Genomic DNA, 19,958 nt, shown 5'->3' with positions numbered 1-19,958 from the left:
AGCTCCCGATCCGCCCGTGGGGAATAACGGCCCCTCGGTGACAGGCTGAGAGTCAGGGACACGTCTGAGGCTCTGGGCTGCATGTCTGCTGTCAGGGCAGGGACAGGTCCCAGCTCTGGCTCCTGCAAGGGACCCACCGTGGGGCTCTCTGGGGAGGGACGGGCGAGCCAGCACTCCTGGAAGGGAGCTCTTCCCCTGGCCAAGGACCTTGCCCAGCTGCTGCTCCCAGCACAGCGGGGTCTGTCGCAGGGGCAGGGGCTGTTTCCTTCCCATCCCGACACAGACCCCGGTGCAGCCCCAGCTCCATGGTTCCCACATCTCGGGGGCAGCTGGACGCTTGCCTCTTGGGTTCTTGGATGAGCCCAGCATAGGAGATGCTCAGTGCTCCCAGTCCCCACAGCAAGGTTCAAGGGGTGACAGACCCATTTCCCCTCCATACCCAGCTTGTCCTGTGACGATCCCCCGCCACAGAGACCGTGACACCCGCAGCGGGACATATGTGTGCCTCATATATGGTCATGAAACGCGCTGGAGAAGTTCATTGGAGGGCTGGGCCGTGTCGGAGGGGAGATAGCTCCCGATAACGTCTAAAAAGGTGCTGCTGCTTCGATTGGCTCCTCCTGCAGCTGGGCCAGCATCTGCAGAGATATAGTCCCCTGCCATCGCCTGAGTCCCCGGCAGCCGTGAGAGGGAGTGGGGCGCAGCAGGGCTGTGCCAGGAGGGCAGGAGGCTCAGGATGGGCACAGAAGGACTCCTGTCCCCTCGGGTGCTGTGGCTGCTCCTGTGGGTGCAGCTGTGCAGGGGTAAGTGCCGGCTTCCTTGTCCCACAGCTAGGGCCAGCGGGCACCAGTGGGCTCATCGGGATACCTCTGGTAATGGGGTTTCTTGGCATGTGCCAGTGAGATGAGGGGCAGAAGGTGCTCAAGTCAATCGAACTTCTGCCTTTCCCTGTGCCTCTCTGGGTGGGAGAGGGAGCTGTGGGCCTGGGGGCATGGGGCTGTACAGGGCTTGCTGGGCTGGTGAGGAGACGGTGCCCTGTGCAGGGCCGGGCACGGTGTGCAGGTGGGCATGGGCAGGGGGTCGTTGAGGTGGGAGGAGGTGCCGCAGGCTGTGGCGTGGCGAATGGCACAGCAGGTCTGCCAATGGGCACCCCCAGCCCTTTGCAGCCTATGGGGAGAAAAGAGACCCCCACACTGCTCTGGGGACAGCCCAGAAGAGGAGAGGTCCCCACCCAGATGCCTGTGACACGTCCTGGGCAGGGGGTTCTTCCAGACCTGCAGTCTGTTGCTCCGCACTTTCTTGATGCGTCCCATGTCAATGTTTGAAGGGGCTGCAGAGGTGAGGCTGGAAAATGGTGGCGGACGCTGTGCTGGAAGAGTGGAGGTGCAACACCAGGGCCAGTGGGGGACCGTGTGTGGTTACGACTGGGACATGGCCGATGCCGCAGTGGTTTGTAAGCAGCTGGGCTGTGGGTCTGCTCTTGAAGCTCCTCAGTACGCAACCTTTGGGCCAGGATCTGGCCCCATTTGTTCGCTGTCGTGGCACCGAGTCTGCCCTCTCTGACTGTACACACAACGGATGGGGTCAACACGACTGTGATCACAGTGAGGACGCTGGAGTGAGGTGTTCAGGTAAGGGGCCAGCCCGTTCCCCACCTCTGTGACTGGGATGGGGGAAGGGACCTAGCTGTGCCCTCAGGGAAACAAGGGTGTACTGGAGAAGGGCCTGGTGGGGCCGGTCACACTGGCGAGCTGGGACTGTCATTGCTGGTTTCCCCAGTCCCTGAGGACACTCCAGTGGGAACCCACCACTGCCTGAGCTGTGATGCTGCTCAGCCCACCCTCCATGGGTGCCTGGGGCTGGGAGATGAATGCCCACCCTGCTCTGCAGTCTCTGTTGGTTCCCAGCTTTCTCCTCCCGTTCACACAGGAGCTATCTGGCAGCACCGAGGAGTAGGTCCCCCCATGGCAGAGGCACCGAGAGCCACTCACACGGCCACCCACAGCCCCAGGGAAGGGCCCAAGGTGGCTGGGGAATTCTGGGTTGTGTTCCCTGGCCGGCACGAGTCCCCCAAAGCAGAGGGGCTGCTCAGAGGAGAGAAGCACTGGGCTTGGGCAGCAGAGCAGTGTGGCCCATAGCTACCTCATTCCTCTTCCAGGGTCCCCCCAGGAGAGCCAGCCCCCAGGGAAACAACCCTGTGCTGGCAGTGCTGACCTGCTGCCCAGGCTCTCCTGCCTACCCCAGCCCCTGGCTGCCCTGTGCCACACAGGGCACTTGCCAGCACTTTCTGGCTCTCCTTGGTGCCTATCCTTGCATTGGGAGTTTGTATCAGTCCAGGGCTGCTCCTCTGCTCACTCTCCTGCCCTCTGCCCAGCCGTTGGCCGGGGCTGTACATGCCTGGCAGTGCCCTCTGGCCCTGGCTGAGGAGCCCTCCCCGGGTAGGTGCTGGAGCTGGGGGCTGGTGGCGACAGCAACCGCAGGTACGCTCACACGGCATCTGTGCCCTGAGAGATGTCCCATCTAAGAGCAGTACCCCAACAGCCCGAGAACCACCCGGGAATGAGGTGCATTTCTGGAGGCTCCAAGGGGTTCCGCAGCCTGGCCCTGAGCTCGGCCGGCAGAGCAGGCTGCAGCAGCCAACAGCTCCTGGGCCCCTCTCCTTGGGCTCAAGTGCTCCGGGTGCTGCAGTGCCTGGGGCCAGTCCTGGGCCGCCCAGGGTCTCCAGGGCAGCAGCAGTTTGTCTGAGCAGTTCCTGCGGCTGGGGGTTTGGGAGAGAAGCAAACCCCCAAGTGCTGTGCTGAAGTCTGAGGAGCAGCAGGGTGTCCCTGCTGTGTTTGTGCCATCTGCACCCACTGGGAGCTGCTGGGGTCGTTGCGGGGCTCTTTGCCTAAAGCCACCTTGGACATGAGGTGGGACGTGGGCATGTAACTGCCAGGGAGCTCTAGGAACGCACAGGAGTTTGGTTTCTTTAGGATTTTTCCAGCTGGTCGGAGGGGATAGTCCCTGCTCAGGACGTGTGGAGATCCGTGATGGGAACCAGTGGAAAACTGTCTGCGACTCAGACTTTGGTCCCAAAGCCGCCAACGTGGTCTGCAGGGAGCTGAAGTGTGGCACAGCCCTGTCCGTGCCCGGGTCAGCTCACTTTGGAGAAGGTGTGGGTCCCATCTGGGACAGAGAGCTGCAGTGTGAGGGGAATGAACCCCTTCTCGCCTCCTGCCCCAGGGGGTCCCCCAGGGACCAGCCCTGCACCCACGCAAACGATGCCGGTGTCACCTGCACACGTAAGGACTCAGGGTGGGGTGTTGAACACTGCGTGTGAGCTGGGGATGGGGGAGCAGGACAGGGGCTGTGCTGTGCGGGGTGTGGTGACAGAAGGGGTGGTGTGGTTGTGTGCAGCCCTAAAAGAGTGCAGAAGGAGCAGAAAGGAAGGCTGTGCCTCTGGCCTCTCCTCCAGCTACGGAGGGTGCCAGAGCACCAAGGCACCCTTTCTCATCTTTCTGTGTTTCCCAGAGTACACAGGGTTCAGGCTGGTGAACGGCAGCACGGCGTGTGAGGGGAGGGTGGAGGTTCAGGTGCTGGGGACCTGGGGCACCCTCTGTGCCTCCCGCTGGGATCTCTTGGACGCCCACGTTCTCTGTCGTCACCTCGACTGTGGATTTGCTGAGTCTCTTCCTGGAGGAGGGCATTTTGGGAGAGGCACCGGCCCTGTCTGGAGAGACTCATTCCACTGTAATGGGACTGAAGCCCACCTGGGACAGTGCCCAGTGACTGCCCTGGGGGCCTCGCCGTGCTCCCACGAGAACGATGCTGCTGTCATTTGCTCAGGTGAGTGCTGGGAAAACACTGCAGTAACTCCATTTGCGCCCTGGGTGTGGCATGGCCATGCAAAGCAGGGGACCCCATGGCAGCACCAGGGTGAATTTCTCCCTGGAGAATACCTGGTTTAACCAGGAGCAATGTGGAGAGCTTTGCCTGCTCGGACTGAATGCTCTGCTGTGGGAGAGCTGAGGACGGAACAGAGACAGGCATCTTTGACCCCGAGGTGGCGGCTCAGGCCCTGGGGCCACCGCCAGGCCCAGGCTCCTCTGCTCCTGCTGCAGGACAGGCCAAGAACAGGGCTGCAGGGCTTTGCTCCATCTCTCCGGCTGCAGACAGCCCTGACCCAGCCCCACAGAGAGCCCCACAGAGCCCAATTCCCCACCCGCAGGGGTTGTCCAGGTGCCCCCAGTAGCAGTAGCACACCTGGGGTGTAGGTCGAAGAGCAGGGCTGGGCTTTGCCCTTGCTTCTGGTCAGCACAAGTCCCAAACTGACCCCCCTCGCTCTGCTCCCTGCCAGGGACACAGGCTCCCAGTCCCCGATCCCCAGGGGTGCAGAGGGGCAGAGACGTGTGGGCTCTGCCTGGTGTCTCAGTGGTGCCTGTGCCAGCGCTGAGGTTGGGCAAGGCTTGTCCCAGCGCTGCCTGTCCCCGGGTAACTGCACTGGCTGCTGCTCCTTCCTGTGGCAGCTGCTCCATCTGGCGCAGCAGGGACCTGTTGGGTGGCTCTGCCCCACCAAGAGCAAAGAGAGTGTCTTGCTCCGGAAGGCTCAGGGACTGGGAAAGAAATCCTGTGGAAACATGCTCCTGAAGCTCCCTGCAGAGGGCTGGGGGCAGGCGGGTGAGCTCCAGGGTGTTGTGAGGGTTCCAGAGCCTACAGAGGTGCTGCAGATTTGTGGGCTCTCTGGTGCCGCCAAGGGCTGGGGCCTGGCTGCTCTCCGCAGGCTCAGCCGGCTCCATGTCCCTGCGGCTGGTGGGTGGAGGGAGCCGGTGCGACGGACGAGTGGAGATCTTCCAGCACGGGACGTGGGGCAGAGTCCTGGATGACCAGTGGGACGTGCAGGAGGCCAGCGTGGTGTGCCGGCAACTGCAGTGCGGAGAGGCAGAGACAGCCTACAATCCCCCGAAGGCTGAGAGAGGGACGGGTCCCGTGGGGCTGCGAGGGGTCCGGTGCGCAGGGCACGAGGCCAACCTGACCCTCTGCAACACCTCCCTGCCTGCGAGTGCACCAGGAGCAGGGATTGCAGAGGACGTGGGGGTCGTTTGCTGGGGTGAGTGGCACTGCACGGGCCCCCCAGGCTCTGAGCTGGGTGGGCACCAGCCCCTGATGGCAGATGGGGTTTCTTCCCGCTGCAGGGAGCCGGCAGGTCCGGCTGGTGAATGCGACTGGGCGCTGTGCGGGAAGAGTGGAGATCTACTACCAGGGCAGCTGGGGGACCATCTGCGATGATGGCTGGGACCTGTCTGATGCCGCAGTCGTTTGCCACCAGCTGGGCTGCAGAGGGGCAGTGGAGGTGGTTGGCTCTGCTAAGTTCGGGGAAGGCTCTGGTCAGATCTGGCTGGACGGTGTGAACTGCTCCGGGGCCGAAGCTACCCTCTGGGACTGCCCGGCAGGGTCCTGGGGGCAGCACGATTGCGGGCACAAAGAGGACGCAGGAGTCGTCTGCTCAGGTCTGTGCTGGGAGCAGGGGCGTGAGGCAGGTGCCTGGGGAGGCCGGGACGTGGGGAGAGCCGGGAACTGCCAAGGCTGTCCCTGGCTGCCCCTGAGCCGCTGTCTGAGTCCGTCCTGGGGACACCCATGCACGAACGCCCTCGGTCCCACTGCGGGTCTCCGGGGAGCTGAGCCATCCCCAGCGGTTAACGGGGAGGGCAAGGATTTCTATCCTTCAGGGACTTCTCTCTGCCCATGCTTGCAAGGGGGAGTTGTTAGCTGTGCTCCTGCCTAGCTAAGGGCCTGGGGGGTGAAGAGGCTTCTCTACGCCCACAGCCCCACACCAGCCCCTTCCCCCTCTGTGCCTTTCTTCCAGAGTTTGTGGCCCTGAGGCTGGAGAACAGCAGCAGCTGCTCCAGGCGCCTGCAGGTTTTCTGCAACGGGACGTGGGGGAGCGTTTGCTCCAACTCAATGACTCCCAAAACTTGGTCGCTGGCATGCAAAGAGTTGGGCTGCGGGGATGGAGGGTACCTGGATACACCCCCGCTCTACCACAACTTCTCTGGTCCCACCTGGTTGGATCGTGTGGAGTGTGGGGAGAGAAACAGCTCCTTCTGGCAATGTCCCTCCGCTCCCTGGCACCTGCAGTTGTGCGATGACCTGCGAGATGAGACCCACATCACCTGCAATGGTAATTCTGAGCTACCTGGGCACCAGCACCACCCCAGCTCCAGTTCCCTGCTAGGCAAAGTCAAGCGTAGGGACAAGGTCCACAGGGGCTTTTGCTTTACGTGCCAGACCCTGCTGCTTCTGGGGACACAAATGGGACTTCAGCTCTCAGAGCCACTCACATTCACCAGGTTCCCTTTGGGGCTGAGCTGTCAGGGTGCCCCACATTGCCCTGCGTGTCCCCTGAATGACCAGGGTTCAGCTGCTGCCGTGAGTGAGGTGGCATGAGGATGCACGAGCAGAGCTCAGCCCCACTCTCTGCTGCATAACCCCCTGCAGCAGCCCCTTCAGCCCAGCATTTCCTTCTGCAGGGAGACGGCCAGAAACACCCCCGGCCCTAGGGACCCTGTGCCCAAACTCCACAAGCTGCACAGGTAGCTGCTCCTCTGCATGCCCCTCTCACCTGGCAGGGCTCTGCCTGCTGTCCCGCTGCCCTGGGAGCTCTCTGCCTTCTCCAGACAGGGAGAAGATTCGTGCCGTGGGAGGCGAGAACGGCTGCTCGGGCAGAGTGGAGATCTGGCACCGCGGCTCCTGGGGGACGGTGTGCGACGACTCCTGGGACATGCGGGATGCCGAGGTGGCATGCAGGCAGCTCTGAATGAGGCTGAATTTGGGGAGGGGACAGGCCCCATCTGGCTGGAGCAGCTGGAGTGCCGGGGGACAGAGCCGTCTCTGCAGGACTGCTGGGCCCGGCCTGGGGACAGCGGTGCCTGCCGGCATAAGGAGGATGCTGCTGTGAACTGCTCAGGTGAGCGGAGGGGCTGAGACCCCTCACAGGGGTATTGGCAAGGAGCCGGGGCAGGTGTTTACGCTGCTGGGTCCCATCATGGCCCCAGAGATCCTGAGAGCAAGGCCATCCCTACAGATTATGGCAGCCTGTTCCCAAGTGGGCAGCAGCTTCTGTGGGGCTGGATGTCCTCCAGCGTCTGCCCACAGGGCTCTGCAGCCCCCCGGGACATCTCCCAGGCTGGTTGTGCCATCCTGCCCACAGCCCAGAGCAGGGCCCTGGGCTTTGTCCCAGCCACCCTGAGCAGCCCGGCAGGAGAGGCAATTTGTGAGGGATATGTCAGGGATGTCTGCACGTGTATGCACGCGTGCACACGCACACACATGGCATGTGAGAGAGGAGGGTCCCTGGTACCCTCACACACATCCTCTCAGCCCAGCTCTCTTTCTCCTCCTCTGCAGCTGCACCCAGGACGGCAGCACCAACCCCCCGAGCAGGTAACCTGTCCTCCTCACCAGCGTTGCGACTTCTCGGGCTCAGGCTGTGACCCACAGCCAGAGGGAAGGGGATCCTTGCTGGGGTGTGAAGCTCCCAAGAGGAGGCATGGTAGCAGTGGAGGGGGTTGGGGAGGGCTCTCATTTTCCCATCAGGGTGGGAGCTTCGCCATCACTCACCCCTGGGGTTCCCTACCCCCGCTGTAATGGGGGTCAGTACTGGGGTGCCCTGGCCCCCCACCTCTCCCGAGCCTGGTGCTGCCCTTTCTGTGTTCCTGCCCACGCAGATCCCACGCGGGGCCGTCCGACCGGCAGCAGGAGTGTCTCATTGCCCGTCATCATCTGCATCATCCTGGGAGCCCTTCTCTGCCTGCTCCTGGCCCTCCTGGCAGGGCAAGTGCGAAGCGCCAGGGCTGGGCGCAGGGGTGGGTCCTTTCCCCACGGTCCCAGGGGAAGATGCCTCCTGGCAGGGCCAGGGGTGCTGTGGGGTGTCAGTGAGTGGTACAGGTAAAGCTGCGGGGAGGAGAGTGTGTGCTGCCTGCTGTCCCAATGTCCCATTGACAGCCTGGCCATGGGCCGTCGGCAGCAAGGCGTAGAGAGAGTCCAGACACGGGAGGAGCCAGGGATGGGGTGAAGAGAGAAATGGCAGAGCTAGGCTGGGGGAGATGGGAACAGAGGGGAAACAGAGGAGGACATGCCACCAGAAGTGCTCTGGGCATCTCTGGAGGGGGCTCTGTGTCAGGGGAGATGCCAGGAGGAACGTGGGGCAGCAGGGTCCATCCCCGTGGTTTCAGGCCCCTGGGCTGTTCCTCCATCCAACCCTGACCTCTTCTCCTCAGGGCATAGGCCGTGCTATGGATCCATGGGGCAGAGAGGGGGCAGGTCCAGGGGGAGAGGAAAGGTGGAGCTGCTCCAAGCTCAGCACCAGGGACCTGACCCAGAGGCCAGAGGGGCACAAGGGCTATCTCTGAGGGGATGGTGCGAGGGTGTCGCTGTCCCAGACCGTCTCCATGGGGACATTGCCCTCACTGAAGAAGTGGCAGTGGTGACTGGACAGTGCAGCGGGGATATGCTGTGGTGACATCCCTGGGGTGGCCCAGGGGAACAGGGCTGGGGGAGCAGAGCGGGATCCCATCCCCTCTCTGTGTGTCCCTGGGCCAGCCCTGCCTCTGTCCGCAGGCTCCGAGAGAGCTTGGGAGCCCTTCCCTGAGGCCGTCTATGAGGAGATTGGTTACAGCCCAGCTTTGGAGAAGCAGGCAAGGTTCAGCGGCTCAGGTGGGTGTGCATCCCTCCTGGAGGGCACATGTGCAGGGCTCTTTCCCCACTTCCTCACCCAGGGATGACCCCCTGCAGCCCCCTGACCCACAGTCCCTGCAGCGCTGGGGCTGTGGGGGCTGTGGGGAGAGCAGCCAGGTCCTTGGCCCAGGCCAGAAGCTTCCTCCCCACCAGCTCTGCCCGTCCCAGCTGGGGACAGCCCCTCACTGCCTGCCTCTGCATCCTGAGGGCTGAGGGAAGGGGCTGTCCCAGGGCATGTCTGGGAGCCCCTTTGAGACAGGGTTTGTCCCAGGGGAGCAGGGTGAGTCCTGAGCCCTCCTCCCCACTCAGCCCTGGCTCTGTGGGTCCCCCGTCCCCAGCAGCACTGACCATGAGCTGGGTCAGCAGAGCGCACTCCCATCACACCCGCTGCACCTCTCGCCAGGCTCCTATTCAGAGGGGTCCCTGACGAAGCTGCAGCCCTACCCCGGGGACAGCAAGGAGGAGGATGGTCCAGGGTCAGCACCAGGTAACAGGGGGCCAGAAGGGGTGGATCTCTCCTCCCTGCAGACGTGTGGGGGACAGCAGTGTCACTGAGTGTCACCGTCACAGTTGGGGAGGACATGGGGAGTCTTCTGTGGTGCTGCCAACACCAGTGCCTGAGCCCCATGTCCCTGTGCATCCTCCTGTCATTGCTCTGCAGGATGTATCTTCTCACTGTCACCAGCTCCCCTCTCCTTTCAGACATCCCTGTCCTGGCTGGAGGTGACCCAGTGGATGGCTACGATGATGCCAGGGAGGCTTCCGACCCTGGGGAGCATCCTGCCCCTGGGCAGGAAGGCTGGGAAATGCCCAGGGCACCAGAGGAGGGAGAAGGGCCCAGGGATGCACCTGGAGGTAAGAGGGAAAGATAGCGCTGCCGGTTCCTGGGGTGCCATCCCTGGTGCTGGATGAATCGCTGTCATACTGAAAGCTCAACCTCCTGGGACGGGGGAACCTGCCCATTCGAGTTTTCCTTGGGGGGACCATGGGTGGGAGAGGGAGCTGAACATCTCAGGACTGCTGAGGAGAAGGGAGGAAGGTGATGTACTGACGAGGAGGGGCAGCCCATGGGATGAACGTGCAATGGCCTGCCTTGCTGCTTGCAGGGACAAACCTGCACTCCCCGAGAAGTGCTGGGGCCCCTGGAGCTGAGGGAGATGCCTGGTGCCTGTCCCCAGAGAGCATGGGCTATGACGATGCTGAAGAGGTGTCTCTGGCACATCCCCCTGAGGACACAAAGGCTGTGACAGCAGAGCTCAGTGCACAGCAGTCCCTGAGCCGTGGGCCAGGAGAGCCCGTCCCTGCCGTGCAGCTGGGTGCAGCCGGGAGGGAGGAGAGGTCTGTGCAGCTGGGAGAGCCGTGAGCACCAGGGAACTGTCTCCCTTTTCCACGGGCAGCAGAAAGAGCCGGCCATGTCCTCCATTTTTATTCCCCTGCTTTTACATGATTCCTTCATGTGTGTTCTTATTAAAAGGCTTTGGGGTTTGAGCCAGAGCTGGCGCTTGCCTGCCCAGGTGTCAGGGTGTCTCCCTGAGGCTGACTGGGGGGAGCAGAGCACAAAGACATGGCAGTGGGGAAGGGGCACGTCTTGGGGACAGTGGGCTCAGGGTCGGGCTGTGGGGCTGTGAGAGCTCATGGTCCCTGGGGAATATTCCTGCTGACAGAGACATTTCCAGCCTGCCAGCCACAGTTTCCAGCAAAAATGGCTCTCTGCAAGGTCGGGAGCACCAGCCTCCTCACCCCGGGGTTCCCCAGCGGGAGCACCCACCTCCTCACCCTGGGGTTCCCCAGTTGCTCTTTCCCCCGGCCCTGCCTGGGCCACACTGGTGCCACGGCACAGAGCTCACGACAGAGCTGCCATATTGGGGTGAGCTGTAGACCCACAGAAGGGAGTCCTAAGGTGGCTGTGGTGCCTTGAATACCCAAGCCAGCCCCAGGGGGGATCACAGCCCATGCATTACCTCCCACAGTGGTCCCTAGAGTTTTCCTGCTGGCAACCCCTGGCCCCAGAGCCAGCCCCTCCATCCCCAGCCATGGGCCCACCTCTCCCTGTGGAGATGCAGGGCTGGAGCCTGCCCCGGTGGGAGTTTCCCAGGGGATGGAGGCTGTGTTTGCAGTCCCCATGTATGTCATCCACCACCTTGGGGGTCTCACCTGGTAACGCTGCTCTCCTGGGGGCTTTCCACAGCTGTGCTGTGCCCAGCGTGGGGCAGCAGTGCAGAGGGTTGAGGTCTCACCGCAACACACCTTGGGTGGGTTCTTGGGGGTTGCAGGAGTAAGGACAGGTCTGGGGCACAGTGATGATCCTGCATTGCTCCAGGGAATGGACCCAGCCTGCAGGGCCAGGCTGTTCAGGCCCCAAAATGTCATGGAATGGGCTCTTTCTGCTCAGATGTGCTGCCACCTCACACACACCCAGGGCCGGTGGCTCATCTCCCCAAGGAGGAGGCAAACCTCTGCCAGGTGCCAGAGTAAGGGAGAAACCTTACACTTGCGGGAGGGCAGAGCCGGCAGGGAGGTGGCATGGGACAGGCGCTGGGCTCACTACAAGAAAGACATTGAGGTGCTGGAGCGTGTCCAGAGAAGGGCGACGAAGCTGGTGAGGGGTCTGGAACACAAGTCTTATGAGGAGTGGCTGAGGGAGCTGGGGTTGTTTAGCCTGGAGAAGAGGAGGCTGAGGGGAGACCTTATCGCTCTCTACAACTACCTGAAGGGGGGTTGCAGAGAGGTGGGTGCTGGTCTCTTCTCCCAGGTGACTAGTGACAGGACTAGAGGAAATGGCCTCAAGTTGCGCCAGGGGAGGTTCAGGCTAGATATTAGGAAAAAGTTCTTTACTGAGAGAGTAGTGAAACATTGGAATAGGCTGCCCGGGGAGGTGGTAGAGTCACCCTCCCTGGAGATATTCAAGGAGCGTGTGGATGTGGCATTGTGGGATGTAGCTTGATGGACATGGTGCTGTGTGGTGTTGGGTGGGTTGTGGCTTGTTGTTGTTGTGTGGTGGGGTTTTGTTTTTTTTTTTTTTTTTTTTTTCCCCCGGGTTGGACTTGATGATCTTACAGGTCTTTTACAACCATAGTGATTCTGTGATTCTGTGATTCTCTTCTCCACAGTACCCACCTGGGGTGGCTTGAGTTCGCAGGTCAGTGCCCATACTGGCACCCACCGTCATGTTCAGAAGATATCCCCACCCTCCTTCTTCTTTACTTCACTTTTATACCTTATTTCTCAGAATCTGGGCCCACCATTCCTGGGCCTGGGAAACCTGCAATGAAACGCCAGGGCTCACACCCCATTTTGGTTGCAGGCGGTTTTGCCAGGGGAGCAGCCGAGGCACCATGTCCTTGCCCTCCCGGTCTGTGCACGGCTGTGCACTGGCCTGTGCCTCCCTGTTCCCACCAGCATGGGGTGGACGGTGACACCAAACCCCCCAGGAACAAGAGGTGGGCACCGACCCCACCAGTCCCACCTCTGCAGGGCTGTGCCTGACCTCGGCTGCTCCGGGTTCCCAGAGCTGAGGCTCTGCTCGAGAAGGGGGTGATGTCAGAGGGAAAAGGACCTGGAGACAGGGTCAGGGTAAGGAATGTCACTCTTCAGCTCAGACACCCCTACCCTCTGGCACCGACGGCTGCTTCCCACGTGGTATGGGTTCTCCACCTGGAGACAGGATAATCTCACACCTGTCCCTCTGGAAAGCCACGAGGGAAGTGTGGCCCTGGTGCCGAAGGACACCTGGGCTGGACTAGCACCCTCACATCCCATCTCTCAGTGCAGCCAGGAAGGATTGCCAGCACCCAGGGTGCTGCTGATGTCTATCCCCTCCCTGAGGGCCACCCCTCGCCTTCCCACAGGGGCTGTGCTGCCAAGCAGGGACCCCGGCTGGTGTGTGGGGTGGGTCTGTGGTGCAGGGCAGTGACCTGCACTCAGGTCCAGCACAGCTGCCTGCCTCTCCTCTGGGAGGGGGCTCAGCAGAGGCAGCACACACAGCCCTCCTTACCCCATGACCAGTTGCTGGGAGGGCAGGGCAGGCCCACAGCACCTGGAGAGGAGCAGAGCCCCAGCTCCAGCCCTCGCCCACCCGAGCCTGGCGAGTCAGAGCAAAAACACCCCTGAAGATGGAACCCGGAACCTCTTGCATGGGAAGCGGGTGCTCTTCCACTGACCTACACCCCCTTGACACCTGCCAGCAGGCAGAAAACTCTCCTCCCATGACATATCTATGACAAGCACAGCCCTCTTGTCCCCTGGGTGCCCAGGGACCCTCAGCAGAAAACAGCATTTGAACCCTCCTGAGATGGGGGAAGTCCAGACTGCCTCCCCACTGGGGCCTGATCCTGGCACGGGGATGCACTGCCGAGCACGGCCCCTTCACCGTCTCTGCAGGGTGATGGGGCAGAAGGCGGCTCTTGCTGCAGGCACCGCTCCCACCCTCTGGCCTACCCTGAGCCCCCTCTGCCACCCACGGAAACAACCCTCTGTGTCACAACTGTCCCCAACTCCACATCAGGAGCAGAACAACAGGGTGAGGGAAAGACCCTCCCTGGGATGAGGTGCCCCCACGCTCTGATGGCACCCCAGGGCATGCGGAAGGGGGACATGGGGACAGAAATCTCACACCCCCCTCATGCAGGCACCAGGCCTCCCCTGCACCCCTCTGCCCCCCAGCACCCCTGCAGATGGGGTGAAGGGCAAACTTCCATCTCCCTGGGGCTGCGGGTGTGGGTTGGGCTCAGGGACCTTCCCATTCCTGCAGCACTGAGCACTGTCCTGAGGGCAAAGCCGTGCCCTGGGACAGCCCTGGCTGGGGTCTCTGGGGCAGGGTGGGTGCGCATGTTCAGCTGTTAACTGAGAGGTCGATGGATTGAGCACACGCAGGGATGGTGTCCTCACGGTGCTACAGCTGGGACCATTGTCTTGCCCAATGCCATAGAATTTTCCCCACGGAGGCCCTGCCTGGCAGAGAGGGTTTGGGGGAATCCAAACCAGAGCACAGTCACTGTGAACTTCTGGAGTGGTTGAGTGGAGTGAAGGGGATGGACTACTCATCTGTTCCGCTTTGCACACATGGCCCCAAAGCTCAAGAACAACCTCGAAGGACTTTGGGAGCAGTGATAGCTCTGCAGACACCTTCCCTGTGGCCAAGCATTTTCAAGCTCGTGCTCAAAGCTGGCAAGACAGTAACCTTGCTTGGACAGATGGTCTCTCCTTCTCCCTCCTTCACTTGTGCTCAGTCAGGACAAAAGCCAGACTTCTCTGAAGGAGAATCCCTGGCGAACTGGCTGAGACATCAGAGCTGCAGGGGTCTAGGACATGCCCATTGCTTTGGGACTATAGTCCAGGATGTGCCATTCCTTGGCCTGACTGGCTGACCTGGGAGAGGCTGAGACTGGAGACAGAGGGGGATGTGCTGTGTTGCCATCATCACTGTGTTCCTAATGGTCAAGCAGGGTTCCATAGCAGCAAGAGGTTGCAAGAGGGGACCCCAACATCTTGTTGGAGCTCATGAGCAGGCCTTTCTTCCTCTGGGCAGGGACTGATGGCTCTGAGGGTCTGCAGCTGGGCTGGACAGTGCAGTCTAGTGGGTGAGCAGGTTGGGATAAGCAATGGGGGACAACTGAGACACTTGTGCTGTAGGCCCTGGGTCTGGTGCTGAGGGGATGGAAAACACAGACACATGTGCAATGCCAGGATATGCAGAGGAAAGTCAATGTGGAGAGGTAAAGTGACATCCAGTGTTTGAGCTGGGGCTGTTATGAAGACACTGTGACAGTTAGTGACCTTCTGTGCAGGACTCCAGGCGGCCACTGCTGGCATTTCTGTCCTGACTTGTGCCCTTGCAGCAGGAAGGAACTGATGCAGAGGGATGTTCATGTGGGGCCCCAGAGGGATCCCCCTGTGCTGTGTATGTCCCAGCTGATGCCCAGAGAGGAGCACATATGTATTTCACCGATCATTGCGGCAGGAGGCAATGGGGGCCAAGAAACTCTGCTCGGGACAGCGCATGACTAAACAACACTGGTGCCCAGGCACTACAGTGGATGATCCTCAGCACGGCTTTGTCAACTGTCCTGGGCACATCAGAGGTCTCGCTGCGACAGACACCTGGAGGGAGGATGCTGCCTTTCAGGCCCCAGCTCCAGGGAGTGCCTCTCCCTGGGACTCAGGGGTTGGCAGCCTCTGGTCTGGGAACTGAGGAGCAGGTGAAGGTGTGTGAGGAGGGGAGCAGTCAGTGCAGCATCGAGAATGGCAAAGAGGAGAGAGACAGGGTCCTTGCGGAGACCCCGCAGAGGAGAGATCCCGGTCACTGTGGAGCAAGGAAGTAGGGACAGCAGGAGACCACCCCAACGGAGCACTGACTGGAGAGTCCTGCCCAGGGGGAGGCTGGGGACTTGTGCTGCTGGAGGAAGGCTCCTTCGAAGCTGCAGATCTGCAGCTGCAGAGCAGGGACTCTGCTCTGGCAAGAGGTGAAGGAGCAAGCAGGGCTGGGGCAGGCTGGAAGAAGGCAGATGGGCTCTGCCAAAATCTAAGGGAGAAAATCATTGCTGAAGCCCGGGGTTGAACCAGGGACCTTTAGATCTTCAGTCTAACGCTCTCCCTGCTGAGCTACTTCAGCCCTGCCCCAGCAGCCCTTCTCCCCCTGCCACCCATGCCAGGCCACAGGCTGACACACAGGAGGAGCGCTCCTCGGGAGGCTTCCCAGGGAAAAGCTGTGCCCAGCCCCAGGCAGAGGGGACCTGGCCTCTCCCTGCCTCCAAGGCCAGGTGGGCTCCAGGTTTGGTGGAGGCCAGCTTACACTGGGTGTGCCAAGACGTCTGAGGGCCTTGCACAACTGTGACAGTGGCAAAGGCAAGTGGGCAGATTGGGCATGTGCAATTGCAAAGGCTGAGGGTGAAAGAAGCGTGGGGCTGGTGGAAGACCTTGTCTCTTTCCCCATGGAAGGTGTCCTCCCACCCTTTTCTTCCTGGCTCAACTTACCTCCTTCGTTCCCAACTCTTCTACCTCCTCCCTGAGCAGCGGAGGGGGATGGGGAGTGGAGGTTGCAGTCAGTCCGTAACCGTTCCTCTCTGTGGCTCCTTCCTTCTGACACTTCTCCCATGGGGTCCCTCTTACCGCTACAGTCCTTTGAGACAAACCTGCTCCAGCATGGGCTCTCCTCAAGCCACCATTCTTCCAGGAAATAGCCAACATCTCCAGTGTTGGGTCCTCCACAGACTGCAGGGCTTACCTTCTCCACTGTGGTCTTCTCCAGGGGCTGCAGGAGACTATCTGCTCTGGCACCTGGAGCACCTCTTCTCCCTCCTTCTTCACCAGCCTTGGTGTTTGCAGGACTGGTTCTCACACTTTTTTTCCCTCACTCCTCTCCCACTCTGGCTGTTGTGTCCTTTCTTAAATACACTTTCACAGAGGTTCCACCAGCTTAATTGACGGGCTCAGTTTTGGCCAGCGGTGGGTCTGCCTTGGAGCTGGCTGGAACCAGCTCTGTCTGGCACAGAGGCAGCCCCTGGTCTCTTCTCACAGAGGCCAGCCCTGCAGCCCCCCTGCTACCACAACTTGGACATGGACACCAATGCACAGTGCAAATCCTTGCCTTGCTGAATGATGTCCCCTCCTCTTCCCTGGTCAACAAATGCAATTTTCTCGCTGCGGGGGAAGAGAGAGAACCGAGAAGGCCTTGATGCTGTGCAAACATGGTTCAGCAATAGCTACAACACTGGTGTGTTGTCAACACTGTTTTGGTCCCAAATCCCAGACACAGCACCGTACAGGCTGCTATGAAGAACATTAACTCCATCCCAGCCAAAACCTGTACCGTGTGCCCAGAAATATTTTCCAGGATGAGCTGCTCGATCCTCTCTCTCTTCCCAGGGCGAGAGGTGAGGCTGACTGGCCTCTAGTTCCCTGGGTCCTCCTTCTTGCCTTTCTGGAAGATAGGAGGGACATGTGATTCCTTCCAGTCTTCAGAGGACTGTATTGTGTGCACACCTCAACTGAGGCAAGAGGAATCCCACCACCTGTGGGTTTGGGGCAGGCATGGGAGGGAGCTGAGTCCCTGTGACGGATGCACTCCACTCCCTGACCAAACCGGTGTGGTTTGGTTCAGGCTCGAAAGGGGATAAAGGCCGAGGTGTAGCCGGGCCAAGAACCTCTCTAGTTCCAATCTGTTCTCTGGAAACCCACACAGGAACAGAGAGACACGGTGACTGCTGATGCCTATGGGCTTGGAAACTGGAATAGTGACCATGCGATGAACATGTGATGAGCAGGTGGTTCCTCCAAGACTCATTTATCAAGGAACAAAGTAAGTTGTGGGGACAAGGAGTCTCATGCTTGCCTTTTCCACTGCATGTTATTTGACTACGAGCCAACTACTTTATCCCGTAAATATGACAGCCTAAGTGAGCCTTCTTTGAGCTCTCCCTGCTAGGCAGCATGGCTGCACGGCAGTGATCTCCCCTTGAGCTGGAACACCTGTCACAGTTACTCCTCGAGGTTGAGAGACCTCTTAGCAAATTCAGATCTTTGGTAAGTGACTGATATCGCGCAAAACCTTAGTGCACTAAGATTTTGTATTGGTAGCTTTGAATCATTGTTATATCCTTTGTGCAGTAAGCAACAGAATGAGCCTGGCCATCAAACATGTTACGTTTCAAGAAAACCACTTTTGCCAATACCTTTGGCAGTGGTTCTTTAAGCCCATCCATGACAAATTGGAGTAGTCAGCAGGATTCTGAACGAGGATCTGTGACAGGAGACCTTATTGCAGCCATGCAATATATAAAGGAGGCTTATGAGAAGATGGAGAGAGACTTTGTTCCAGGGCCTGTAGTGATAGGACAAGGGGCAATGGTCTTAAAGTAAAAGAGGGTAGATTTAGGTTGGACATAAGAAGAAATGTTTTATGGTGACAGTGGGGAGACACTGGAACATATTGCCCAGAGAAACTGTGGATGCCCCATCCCTGGGAGTGTTCAAGGTCAGGTTGGATGGGGATTTGAGGAACCTGTTCAAGGGGAAGGTGTCCCTGTCCATGGCAGGGGTGTTGGACTAGATGATCTTTAAAGGTTCCTTTCCAACCAAAACCATTCTATGCTTCTATCAGTCTATGAATCTATGACACTATTATTATCAGCTTCCCTCTTCTTACCATCAGGCAGGTGAGTAGAGGTGCAGAGACACAATAGTCAAGGGCTGAGAAGACAGGTACAGGGGAGGGCACTGTGGTGAGGACCTTGCATCAATGCCGTGGTGTTGTCATTCCGGTCGTGGCCCATGGTCACAGCGCCCCTTGGGGAGGCCCTGAGGTCTCTGCCCCACACCAGCTCTAGCAGGGCCTGGCTCTCCTGGAGGTTCGGTGCTGTGTTTGCCTACTGAGTGGAGTTGTGTTTGGCACCCAGGCACCTGGCATGGCACTAGAGGTTTTTTTTCTTTTAATGGCATTAAAATGAGCCCTGAAATAAAAGTCTTCAGTGCAGGGATGTGGATGTGTCTTAGCTCTAGAGTGACTGGAGCTTTAGAGAGTACATTGGCAAGAGAGAGACCAGGGTTTCCTCCTGGGGCACTCCTTGGTTTGATCAGCTCAGGGGGACACTTGACAAGGCACATTCAGGTGCCCTGAACATCTGGTGTGATTGTGGGTGGCCAAGGATATCCCCCTTCCCCCTGTGGCCCTCAGCTGATGCTCAGGAAGGACCTGGGTATGCTCAGAGATTTTCCATCAGAGCTTGCGAACACTTGCACATGTCTTGGGCCACCTCTGGCACCTTGGTCATGACAGAGTATCTGTATGCGAGCACCTGAGTCCGTGCTGAATAAAGGCAAGGGGCTCAGAGCAGGGGCTCACATGCTGGCAACTCTTTTGTGCACACCCAAAGTGAAGCAGGAGGATTCCCAGCTCCTCGGGGTCTGTGGGGTGCATGGGGAGAGCTGAACTGCGCTTCAACCTGAGGGCTTCCTAGTCAGGAGGAGATGCCTGCACCGCCTCAGCTGAATCCCTGCCCTGCACAAGGGAAACCAACCCCTCCCTGTCCCTGTCTGTGACTCCTTTTTGTTATGGGTTAAGAATGTTGGTGTCCAGAGGGGAACATTGACACTCGTCATAGAGAACCACACTCGGGTAGGAGAAACCATGCTGCTGGAATCAGTCTCTCTCCACTGTTGGTGATTACTTGAGGTGATGTTGCAGCCCGTTCCCCAGGGGTGACCCTGCTGCCTTTCAGGAGCTGTCAGCCCCAGAGCCGCAGAGACATCTCCAGTGAGCCCAGGGCGGGCAGAGAAGGTGCCGCCTTGGTCTGGTCCTCTGCTATTGAGCTGGGCCAGGCTCCTGGGATGGAGGGAGTTGATCGCAAGTGGGCAGCAGTGCAGAGAGACAGCTCTGTCCAGGAGCAGCTCCTGTGCAAAGCGTAGCAGGACCGAGGGCACTGCCTGCAGGCACCAAGGGGAGGGGAGTGAGGCAGAGAGATGTTAAAGGCAATATGTGGAGTAGGAGGACGGATGAGAGCTTTTTGTGGGACAAATCTTCAGACTCACACGGTAAGTGTCTGTCTGCAGGGCCAGGCACAAGAGTATCCTTACGGGATCTCCAAAAGCTGGCACAATCCACAGCTTATGAGATCTGGAAGTACAACTCTCACTGTTTCTCTACCGTAGAGGAGAAGGACGTGCTGCAGAGCAGGGATTCCCTGCTGCACCATCAGGAGGACAGGGCGTGATGGCTGCCTTTTCCCGGGGATGGCTGCAGGGGTGCAAAGCCATTTGTGCAGCCAGGGCTGCCCTGGGCTGTCCTTCAGAGCAGGGTCCTTGTGCCCCAGGGGCCTGTGTACCAGGACACAGGATCAGTAGTTCTGCTAGGAGCCTCTTAAAGTGCCTTTAGCCACTGCTCTGCCTATGGACAGCACCACCTTTTCTGGACCCATCAGGGTTGCTCTGACCTGCGCTTTTCCAGCTGCAAACGGGCACATGCACCCAGGCACTGCCCTGCAAACAGGCGGGTTTCTGTAGGGCCAAGGTGAGTGCACAGAGGTTGGGATGGGGTCTGTGAGCACTGAGAAGGAAAAGACATGGCACAGGGAAAGATCTTCGAGGAGAAAAATCTCCAGGCTACAGGGATATGATCAGGGAATGAGAGGAAACTGAAACCAGATATGCTGTGGGAGGGAGAACTGAGAAAACTCCTGATGATCCCCTCCAGTGCAGACCCCTTCCTCTGAGCAAGCCCCCTGGCCTCCTGTGGAATTTGGATAATGAGGTGG

General features: G+C 59.8%; 1 protein-coding gene across 1 annotated transcript in view; it reads left to right on the top strand.

Annotated features, from left to right (window-relative positions):
- The window catches only part of LOC132320191 (scavenger receptor cysteine-rich type 1 protein M130-like), a 168,799-nt gene extending 149,381 nt beyond the window's left edge, over window positions 1–19,418 (top strand). The window contains 15 exon segments of the mRNA XM_059832462.1: window positions 1,328–1,526; window positions 1,528–1,631; window positions 2,973–3,152; window positions 3,511–3,825; window positions 4,766–5,086; window positions 5,172–5,486; window positions 5,843–6,157; window positions 6,507–6,569; window positions 6,654–6,785; window positions 6,788–6,943; window positions 7,704–7,841; window positions 8,596–8,691; window positions 9,116–9,199; window positions 9,415–9,567; window positions 19,357–19,418. Of these exon segments, the coding sequence (XP_059688445.1) occupies window positions 1,328–1,526; window positions 1,528–1,631; window positions 2,973–3,152; window positions 3,511–3,825; window positions 4,766–5,086; window positions 5,172–5,486; window positions 5,843–6,157; window positions 6,507–6,569; window positions 6,654–6,785; window positions 6,788–6,943; window positions 7,704–7,841; window positions 8,596–8,691; window positions 9,116–9,199; window positions 9,415–9,567; window positions 19,357–19,418 (2,633 nt within the window).
- The last annotated feature ends 540 nt before the right edge of the window (window positions 19,419–19,958 follow it).

This window comes from Gavia stellata, chromosome 34 (genome assembly GCF_030936135.1).
Source record: "Gavia stellata isolate bGavSte3 chromosome 34, bGavSte3.hap2, whole genome shotgun sequence".
Classification (NCBI taxonomy): domain Eukaryota; kingdom Metazoa; phylum Chordata; class Aves; order Gaviiformes; family Gaviidae; genus Gavia; species Gavia stellata.
The sequence above is the reverse complement of the archived record's forward strand: the minus strand, read 5'-3'. Positions and strand labels throughout refer to the sequence as shown.